Genomic DNA, 10,931 nt, shown 5'->3' with positions numbered 1-10,931 from the left:
AGGTTCGTTTGAAAATCAGAAGAGCATGGTGTCTTTCCACTGTCACCACGTCCATATAATAAACTCCACCGCCATGAAAACCGAGAATTAGGTAGACTAGACGTTGCCGTCGCTCACGGTGAAAGAATTTTGTCAATACGACTTGTACTTTTCATTTGGGAACGATTTGTTTCGGCCTGACTTTTCTGTTCATTTTAAGCAGCAAAAGTGAGGTGCATGTCTGTGTGCGTGTGTACTGAGCCATTGGGTGCAGTCACTATAGCAACCAGGCTCACACCTGCCTGCCTAACGAGCTCTGTCTCTCACTGTGCCAAGATTCATCTTAAACACTTCTCTTTCAACTGCTGCTGTGTCCACAGTGTTTCCTCTACAGATATCATTTTACCCTCAAAACGTAGCCATCGTTCTTCTGTTCCCAGCACCGTGTCTTTCAAAGCTCATAGATACAAACTTTTTAAACTGTGTGGATCCATGTGGAGGAATCGCATTTTAGTCATTCAGTTATTCAAAGAATATGAACTTTTAATATTCATTCAGATGTTTTCTGACTCTAAATTTTCTTTTCTCATTTCTTATGTTTTTCTAATTTAAAATTAAAACATTTTCAGCTCTTTTCCAACTTCTGTGTGGTTGTCAGCTTTTAGCACTTCAGCACTTTTGTTTTCAGGTGCAAATTTCTGTATTTTTCATCTCATTCAACATTTTTAACTTAAAATTCAGCAATTAATTCAATTCAGTGCACACATTCAGATTCAAGCATTCACACTGCAGTTTCTTCAGAAAATGCACTTTCTAGTTCAACTTGTATTTATCTTTTCAATATCTATTATACTTTTTCTTCAGTTCCAGTTTAAGTTTCATGATGTTTTTTCACCCGTTTCAGAGTTTATAATGGGTGTGTATGGGACGGAATGTTGGGGCTAGAGTGAGACAGCTCAACTGCTACAGTGAGAGAAGCAAAAAAATTAATCTTAAAATCTTTTTTAAAACTGCTGCTGTGTCTGCAGCGTTTGCTCTACCGGTCTGATTTTACCCTCAAAACGTAGCCATCGCTGTCCTCTTTCATCCAATGTGTTTACTATTGTACTAGGTGTTATGGTTCTTTCATAAATGTCACCAATGCACAGCCTCCTCCCTCCAACTGCTCCATAGACTGTAATGTTAAAATGGCTCAGAAGGTTCGTTTGAAAATCAGAAGAGCATGGTGTGTCACCACTGTCACCACGTCCATATAATAAACTCCACAGGCATGAAAACCGAGAATTCGGTAGACTAGACTTTGCTGTCGCTCACGGTGAAAGAATTTTGTCAATAGGACTTGTACTTTTCATTTGGGAGCGATTTGTTTCGGCCAGACTTTTCTGTTCATTTTAAGCAGCAAAAGTGAGGTGCATGTCTGTGAGCGTGTGTATGGAGCCATTGGCTGCACTCACTATAGCAACCAGGCTCACACCTGCCTGCTTAACCAGCTCTCTCTCTCTCACTGTGCCAAGATTCATCTTAAACACTTCTCTTTAAACTGCTGCTGTGTCCACAGTGTTTGCTCTACAGCCATCATTTTACCCTCAAAACGAAGACCTCGATGTTCTCTTTACAGCACCGTGTCTTTCAAAGCTGATAGTCACAAACTTTTAAAACTGTATGGATTCAAGTGGAGGGATCATATTTTAGTCATTCAGTTATTCAAAGAATATGAAGTTTTGATATTCATTCAGATGTTTTTTGACTCTAAATTTTCTTTTCTTATTTCTTAGGTTTTTCAAATTTTTATTTAAAAACTTTTCAGCTATTTTCCAACTTCTTCTCTGTAATTGTCAGCTTTTAGCAGTTCAGCACTTTTGTTTTTCAGGTTATAATTTCTGTATTTTTCATCTCATTCAATATTTTTAACTTAAAATTCAGCAATTAATTCATTTCAGTGCATACATTCAGATTCAAGCATTCACACTGCAGTTTCTTCAGAAAATGCACTTTCTAGTTATTTATGTCATTTATTTGTGGATAAAGTGGATCATCTACTTGCATCTTCCCCATCCCTGTCTCACCAGCCGTTTGCATATCCTCCTTCACTATATATCCATCAATCTTCTATGTGCTCTTCTTCTTTTCCTCCTACCTGACAGCTTCATATTCAACCTCCTAAGTCCAATACATCCATGATCCCTCCTTTGCACTTGTCCAGACTGTCTCAACCTTGCCTGTCGACCTCAATCTCCAAACTGCTCAGCCTGAGCTGTTCCTCTCGAAAATTAATTTCTAATCTTGTCCATTCTGGTTGCTTGTAAATGTTGGCATCTTCAGCTCTGCCTCCTGTGGTTTTTGTCAGAGCAACACATTACAGGTTTCACTACCTTATTCTGAACCTTCTCTTTCTGTCTCTTACCTTTCCATCACAAATTACCCCTGATTCTCATCTCCATCCTGGATTCTCTTCACTGCTCTTGTGCAGACTGTTGATGTCAGATATTAAAACTCATCTCCCGTCACTACCTCTACTCCTTGCGTCTACACTGCTACATCTGTCCCCCTGTCATTCTCATTCTCCCTCTTATGTTCTTGTTTTTTGTTTGTTTGGGTATCTGTAAGCACTTATCGATTTTCTGCAAAATAACATGTTACAGTATTATTTTCACCACTGCTGAACTCCTCTGCTCCCTGCTGAATAAAGTTCCCCATACTGTTTGCAAATGTTTTAAAGAACTCAACACACACATTTAATTTGAAACTGTTTTTAATTGAAGACCGACACACAAGTGTTAATGTTTTGAGGTTACACACACTGCAGTAGTATATTTTATATCACAAAGTGTTGCTAAGCATGAACTTAGTATAGTGAATGATAGCCAGCATAGCAGTTTAACTATCCCAACAATCAGCAGTTTCATTTTGCATTTTAGTCCAAAACATCAGCATCACCAAAAACATTTGAAGCACGTTTAAGTGTATATTTGAGTAATTTTTCTGATTCCTCACAGAAATCAAAATAAATCAAAGGCTAACAACAACTACAATAACATCCCCTAAAACCCAGAAACAAGTGACTTTAGATATAACAGTGAAGTTTCAAACTTAATCACCATCATCCCTTTTATTTCATTGAAGGGTTAAAAAAAAATAAAGCTATCAGTCCAATCCTTTGTTTTCATCATGTGTTTTGTTTCTGTTTGGCCACATTAACTACGCTCAAAACACGAGGGTAGGGAGGTGCAGAGGGCCAGAAAACAGTTGTGCAAAACAAACAGTGTAAAGGCAACTCTGTGAACTCATAAACAAATCAATACGGCCTGAAATCTTCCATCAATGCAATGCATAGTGAAAACAAAGAAAGAAAGAAACAACAAAATACACCTATGAGTAGAAATGGGACAGAAAGCATGAGTGTCTGTGTGTGGACCACAGGCTGATATTTCATCACTCTGATATAAATAACCACATCCTTACTGTGGTTGTAAATCGCAGCCTGAACGGCAGCCCGCATTAAGCTGTAATATCACCACCTATGTTGGTGGTGTCATATGTCATAGTCACAGTTAATTATTTATGAGACTATCATATGGGTAATATTAACACAGCAAGAACCTTTTGATCATCTTCGATACAACATACTGTGACATCCCAATTTCAGTTTACTTTTTCCTCCTTTGGTCGGTCACTAGCAAGGTGCCAAAAGATCAGTGGACTCGGTTTCCCTCAGCAAAGGCACTACGGCACAAAGTGTCATCCTTTGATCACTTCTTGGTTTCTGTCTTCTGCACGCCGTCAACATATTTCATCTCGACTGTCTTTTGCAGGCTGGTTTGCATGTTTTAAAGTTTAGGCATTTTACTCTAAATTGCGTTTCTGACATTGTGTTTTATCATGCGTTTTGAACATTATGTCAGTGTCATTATTTTCATCTTTATACTTAAACTGATGTTTCATCTACTGGCAGATTTAATCTTTTAAACTTTTATTTGATGTTCTTGTTACCCCTGATCGACTGGTAAAGGGTTGTCGAGTTTCTCTTGCTTTTAAAAGTTTTTCATCATTGATTTTCAATGTTGCATCTTCACGTCAATAACCTTATCTTGGGTTGTTGACATGTGTATAGCTATTTTTCCTGGAACCAGAGCCATGGGTGAGCTATGGAGGCCGGGACCAAAAATAGGAAATATCGCACCTTCAAACTTGTGTGTAAGTGTGACCAGGTGCTTCCCTAACCCTCCATCCCAAAATGACACCTCTCCCTTTTCTATATTAAGCTTGACTCGAATCTTTTCAGGTCGCTGCTGAAGCTGCAGCTCTTCACGCTTAGTTGTCATTACATTATACACCCCTTTGCTCAGTCCTAAGGCCCACACACCACGGTTTGTTGCAACTGTAAACTTCTTTTTACGCGGCAATGACTCTCTGCACACTCCCACTATCCACTTGGGGTTGTCACCTACAAGGACATCCCATTTGTGTTTCCCGGAGGTGTAACCTTCAGCACCTAGGACAAAGACGCAGGGATCAAAGCGCTCTTGGTTATCGGGGACGGTCAGCCGCTCTGAGCTTTCCTTCACACTGACCAGGTCTGAACTCAAAGACAGCCAAGGTGAGGCTGTGTTCGGGTTCAACAGCACTGGATCTGCACACACAGGGTGAGAAAAGGCACAATAGGGGTCAGACTTCTTGTGAAGAGATATGCTAAATGTACTAAATGTAGGAAAGTCACGTACAATCTCCATGCACTGTTCTAGAGCTCAAGACTACAAACATTCACTATTAAGTGCTGGCAGGAAAAGACTAACTAGTATTAAAATGTACTGATTCCAAGGTTCAGTAGCATTTCTTTCTGTCTGAAATGAATAAACAGACTAGTTATTTTTGCCTTCTGTCCTAAAATACTGTAGCATAGCCATCCTCAAGCTCAAGCTTAGTTTTCATGGAGGATCTGGATCACTTTTAAATGATACCAAATACATGATACACACCTCAGTCCACTACAACACTGGTTTTCAGGCAATGACTGAAGTGTAATGCTTATTTACATTCACAATTCTTATAATAAAATTTAGCCTATGAGATACACTCTAGTGCATGTGTGTCTTCTAAAATTTGTGTATATTTCGGACAATAAAGGCAGTTCCACTGTTCCAAAATCCCACCGTATAACGTACTCACAATATTTCACATGAGACTGCATTTTCTTCCATACGTTGAAGCCCAAACCACCGACGTGTTTGGCCACGTTCAAAAGGGATCCGTAGGGAAGGCGAGGCTCTGAACGAGGCCAGTGAGACCTAGACAAGAGATGGCAATGTGTAAAGTTAACGAGAGACAGTTGTAACTTAGCAAAAGACAGCAGAGAGCTATATAAAGAAAATCATAATTTGACGATTGTGCAAATATTTATTAAAAACATCTTTGTAGTGAATTTAATCTATAACAGAGACTGTTTTTGCAGAGATTATTTCTGATTGGAGGGAGTTTTGCAGGGACTTACTGTCTTTTTAAATTCTGGAAATTCTGAAACAAAAAAAAAAGTGACCGAAATCAGTTTGATTCAAGTCATTTAAAGCACTCGTGAGACACAAAACGACATTGTGATAAGAGACGTTTTTTGTTTTTTTACCCGGAGGAGCGGTAGATCCTCATTGCCCATCTCCTTCTTAATTGTATCAATGAGCTCCTTCATAGCGACAACATCCTTTTCTGTGCTTTCAATCAGTTGCTGTATGGCAGCGATCTTCTCCCCCTCCTCATCAGACAGTGCTTTAAGACGCATCGCTTCTTCTGCGGTAAGCACGTCGTGAAGCCTCTGAAACTCTGCTTTGATCTGCTTTTCTGCTTCTTCAGCCTGATACTGTATTAAGACAGAGCAGAGAGTTTGTTTATGCAACATCGAGTATGAAATCAGATGTGAGCAGCCTCTGGTGTTTTATGTTTTGCATTTGTACTGTACATTTGTGCTGTGTGCCAGAAAAATATTAACGTGCAGCAGTGAAATTAATACCCCATAACCTATGGAGAGAAATATGCTTTAAAGCGTTACAAATATGAACGATATGATCCACAAGCGTACAATTGTGTACAGTGATTTGTGTGTAACTTTTGTTTCATGTCACAGACTGAAATAAAGACTCGCTCTCTGTACTTGTCTTTTTTTTAATGTATTATTTTTTTTTTTTTAATGAAAAATTATTTTCTTGTTCTCAATAAACAGAACAGCGCATGTGTGGTCAAATTGCTTTGTATTATTGCGTGGATTGAAGCCTGTATTTTGGAGTCCACAGAAGTTACACATAAATCAGTGTACACAACTGTGTATTTTAGTTTTTGCCTGTGGATAATATTGTACGTATTTGCGATGCTTTTGAGGCATATTTCTCTCCATAATATCCCGTCTACATGTTCTATAGTCTCATCTTTCCTTTGGAATGTAAACTGCACCAGATCAGTTTAACATAAGAGGGCAAAGTACTTTACAGATCGCCCCAGGGAGCCACGCTTTAGAAACTGAAGATGTCTGAATTCAAAATACCAGTCCTGCTGCTATTAATAACCAGCTCAATCACTATACATGTAATAAGAACACCGTGAGACATGTCAGTGACCCTACCTTGATATATTTCACTGCGTTTTTGAAATTGCGAGATGTTTTCTTGTACGAGTCCACTTTCTTTTCAAAAATGTGGACTCTGTCGCTCAGCTCCTTCTGCAAAAAACATCATTATCACAAAATGTTTTAGGCCAGTGACAAGGGTTACAAGCACAACACAAATATACATATGTTAGACAGATAAGAAGACATCAAATTGTAAAATGGTTTGGTATTTATAGTATATACTTATATAGTGCTGTCGATTTAATATGAGCATTCAAAGTTCTTTCTACTATCTCTATCCATCTATTAGTATCTTGCCCAAGGGTACTTCAACAGACTGGAAGATCTGGGGATTGACCCTTCTGCTACCAGAGCCACTGCTGCCCAAAAGATTGTGCTTTAAAAAAAATGTTATGGCTGAAAGAGTTACCAGAGAGCTGTTACCAAAAAAGGGGTAACAATGTTTATTGCTGGCAAAGATATTCACAAGCATTCATTGTGGTGCTTGCACAGACTGCAATAACAATCCTGTGAACAATTTTCTGTCTTTGATGGCAGATTATGGGCATATAATGAACCTCTTGATTATCTCCTTTTACCAAAGATCCAAAATTGTCACCGTTGCTGCTGATGACATTATATCAGAGCCTACACCGCTGATAGAAAGGGCCTTAACGCTTGATGAACCAGAAACACCCCTGCCCAGGCAGCTGTATTGGTCTTGATCTATGTCTCCATCTTTCACTGTGGGGGAAAACAAGAGCTTTCATCTTTATAGTGAGTAGAAGCATGGCATTGTGAAGCAAGGTGAGGTGATCTTGGCATATAAGACATATTTATTATTTGGCACAACTTTACAACATAAAATACTGGTAGTAGAGTGTGACAGCTGGTGAATTAAAAGGTCCAATGATGAGGAAGTCACCACCATGAAGGCACTATATTGAAATGACTAAGTCCTGTATTAGACTAAAAACCACATTCAATTTTTCTTTTTTTAGTCTGGCACTGGCCTTAAACCACATTTGGGAAACTTACTGTTAATTACACACCTTTACATAACATATTACTAAATGAGCAGCTGCACCTCAGCAGTTTGTCAGCAGAAGCTTTTTAAGAAATCTCAAACAAACCAGTTCCTGCTGGTGGAAACAGGATTGCATAACACTGTATTTTCTTTCTCAAGAATAGTCTGACAAACTAGTTGGGGGAACTCTTACCTTGCACATGGGCGCTCCATCGCTCAGTGTGTACAGCCTGTGGGTGCTGTGCAGAGTGACGCATTCCACGCACACCGGCTCCTCATCCTTCTCGCAGTACAGCTCCAGGGGTTTCAGGTGCAGGTTGCAGACTGCCTCACTGGGCTGAATGGTTTTCGGTCGTTTGTTCGTCTGTTTAAGGAAGGTCTCGCAGGCGCTCTTGAGCGCACGATTGGCGATGGCCTTGTCTTCCTCACACACCTCCCTGCAGACGGGACACTTTTTGTTGTATTCCCAATTCTTCTCCAGACACTCCCGACAGAAGCTGTGGGTGCAAGGCAGCAGCATCGGGTCCCGAAATATGCCCTGGCATACAGGGCAGGTCAGGTCCTGCTGGAGAGGTAAAGGCTCATCCTCATCCATGCTGTCAGACATGGCTTCACAGGCCCGCTTCAATTTGCTTTCGCTTCCAAAAACACCGAAAATCGACAGTTAAAGGCAGACAGACACGTATCCACCCGCCTCCGTGGGTTAGGCCACGGCGAGAACTGGCGAAATGTTGATTAGATTAAAACAGAAAGCAAAAAATAACGCAAGTTTACTATCATTGCGTTGACGAAGTTCAATAACTTCTCCCTCCCCAACTCCTTTTCCGTGTTTGTGCTACAGGAAGCAGATCTACTCACTGTTTTTTGAAGCACTGCCCTCTAGTGGTCCTGGAGGGAACAGTAAACATCTGGTGGGGAGCAGGATGAGCAGATCCCAACAAACTAAATATAGGAAAAAGAGTTTGTTTGTGTGGAAAAATGAGGGACATACTTCTAGTACTGAAAAGGATGTGAAGAAATTTATTTTTTCTTAAATTTGACATTCAAAAATTCCATAAACAGCCAGCATTTAAAGGAACATGAGGTTTCTTCTTTTCCTTCAATCATAGTTTTACTTTCATGTATTCTCTATTTTGTCCCAGTAACATTTATATGAGCTCCTTGCTGTTATTTCAGTTCAGGTTTCAGAGATGGTGCCATCCATCCATCTGCTAGCACATTTCTTTCAGAGTGACAGCTTTCTCATGACACTGACAGATAGGTGTCAACACAGGGGAAAACCCTGTGCCATTCACCGTCAGCAAGTTTCACCCAGTGGATGTTTGCAATTCTTGTGGCTGTCTTTCTTTCTCTTTGTGGTTATTTTTTTAAAGCCTATTCCAAAGAAATCTGCACAACCTTTGAAATCTGCAGTGACAAACATTTTTCCACTTTGCTGCAGTGTGGAAACTAAATAACACTTTAGCCTGCAGGAGACCCACAGTGAAACGTTTTGGTGCTTTTGCAGCCAGATGTTAGAAAACCATCTTCCCTTACGGTGTTGATTTTCAAAAATTAAAGGTAATCAAAATGTAGAACATTTTTTCAGTATGGGGAGAGCAAAGGATAAAAATGTGTTGCAGTCCCATATAAAACAGAAGGTGTTTTCACCCCAGTGAAAGGAGAAATGAAACCTATGAACTACGGCATAGATTTATAAAAAGGCATGCCCACTATGCATTTCCCAAATTAATGACAGTTTTTGTACATTTAGGCTACTTGAGGCTGTCACAATGAATAAATATTATTTGAGATGGTTTTATTACTTTTTGTGTTTTCTTTACTTTTGCCTCATATTTTGATGTACACCCTGGAGTATCAACATGTCTCCCTGGAAGCTCAGATAACACAGCAGCTGTCATTGTGCAGTAGAAATAACTTAAGGTGACTTAACCGATTCTTAAACCAGGCAAGCATAATCTATGAAGATACATAACTGCAGCACACAAGCACATTGTTTTTGTATATTTTCTCTTTATTTTTACTTGCCAGTGAAGAATCTAAAACTTTTTCCTGTTTGCTGCTTAGAGTTTATAAAAGAGCTGGAGCAGGATTTTGCACTTAATCTGGTTTCCTCTGTTCATCTTAGTTGTTTTTTTAAACAGTCTTTGCGTTATTTGGAACATCAATCCTTTAGTCACACTGATGCAATCATACAGTAGATTTGTTTTACAAAACACTGTTCTGAGAGATGATAGCAGGGTATCCAACAGATGGCACTGCAGCACCACTGCGTGACGTACTCTGAGTGGTGACTGTTAAAGAGTGGTTACCCAAAGGTGTGCCCCTTGAAATGTGGCGTCAACCATAAATTGTTGTTGCAACTGACCATAAAGCCTTCCTTCTTCAGCTGGTCCCCTTAGGGGTTGCTACATCCATGAATCTTCTCTGTGGTCTTTCTCATTTCCTCCTGCCTGGCAGCTCCATATTTAAGATAATTTTCCCAATATATCCACTATACCTCCTCTGCACAAGTTCAAATCATCTCAGTCTTGCTTTTCTTACTTTGTCTCCAAAATGCTTAAATGGAGCTGTCAACTCCAGCTCTGCCTCCTTTCTGTTTTATGTGCGCCATCATCTCCAAACCATCTCACCAACATCTTGTAAACTTTCCCTTTAACTGCAGCTGCATTTACCATTAGTATGCATAAAAGGCCCTTATTGGTGTCGATGAGGAAAACAAAAATCTGCGAGGGTGGTGGTGGTGGTGGGGGAATTTCTTTTTGCTTAAAGCAAAACACAAGCAGTCAAGACAATCTACTAACTATAGAGTTTTTAGCTTGGCCATAGTTTCAGCCCAAATGCCTCCACTGTGGGGACAAGTTGGCTGACATGGTGCCAAGCAAGCTGAAAAGGAAACCTAACCCATCCTTTCTGAGAGAAACTTGGCTTCTCAAAGGAAAGGCTTGAGCTGAACAAAAGCTTTCACTATATCTGCTTTTTACTACACTTCCATCATGGTGAAATGAATATTCCTGCATTATCCACAGGAAATTTGAATAAAAATAACAAGGAGAGTTTTTCAGTGAAAACATCTTTGACTTTTATTAATGTGTGTTTTCTCTCTTTGTCAGTAAATGAACTAAACTAGACCTTTAACTTACTCGTCTGTTTGCGATAAAGAGACCGTTACCAGAAATGTAGAAAATTTGATGATGAAGTGATGATGATGGTGTTGCTTTAAGAAAAGTGCTTACAGTTAAGAGAAGAACTGATGACACGGTTCTTCTGTGGGTAAGATATGTTTTTTTTTTTTTTTGGCAGGTGTGAATAATCCAGTTTAACCTTTAGTGTGTT

At 39.6% G+C, this 10,931-nt stretch overlaps 1 protein-coding gene across 1 annotated transcript; it reads right to left on the bottom strand.

Moving 5' to 3' along the window:
- Nucleotides 1-2,713: 2,713 nt before the first annotated feature.
- On the bottom strand, nt 2,714-8,435 carry trim35-28 (tripartite motif containing 35-28). The gene is made up of 6 exons (XM_063487765.1): nt 7,789-8,435; nt 6,584-6,679; nt 5,597-5,827; nt 5,468-5,490; nt 5,146-5,264; nt 2,714-4,609 (listed from the first exon to the last, which is right to left on the bottom strand). Exons 1-6 carry the CDS (start codon nt 8,200-8,202, stop codon nt 4,035-4,037), a joined length of 1,458 nt encoding a protein of 485 aa, XP_063343835.1. The 5' UTR covers nt 8,203-8,435; the 3' UTR covers nt 2,714-4,034.
- Nucleotides 8,436-10,931: the final 2,496 nt, after the last annotated feature.

The sequence above is a fragment of the Pelmatolapia mariae genome, linkage group LG10_11, assembly GCF_036321145.2.
Source record: "Pelmatolapia mariae isolate MD_Pm_ZW linkage group LG10_11, Pm_UMD_F_2, whole genome shotgun sequence".
NCBI classification, from domain to species: Eukaryota; Metazoa; Chordata; class Actinopteri; order Cichliformes; family Cichlidae; genus Pelmatolapia; species Pelmatolapia mariae.
Note: the sequence above shows the minus strand (reverse complement) of the source record. Positions and strands in the feature narration are given on the sequence as shown.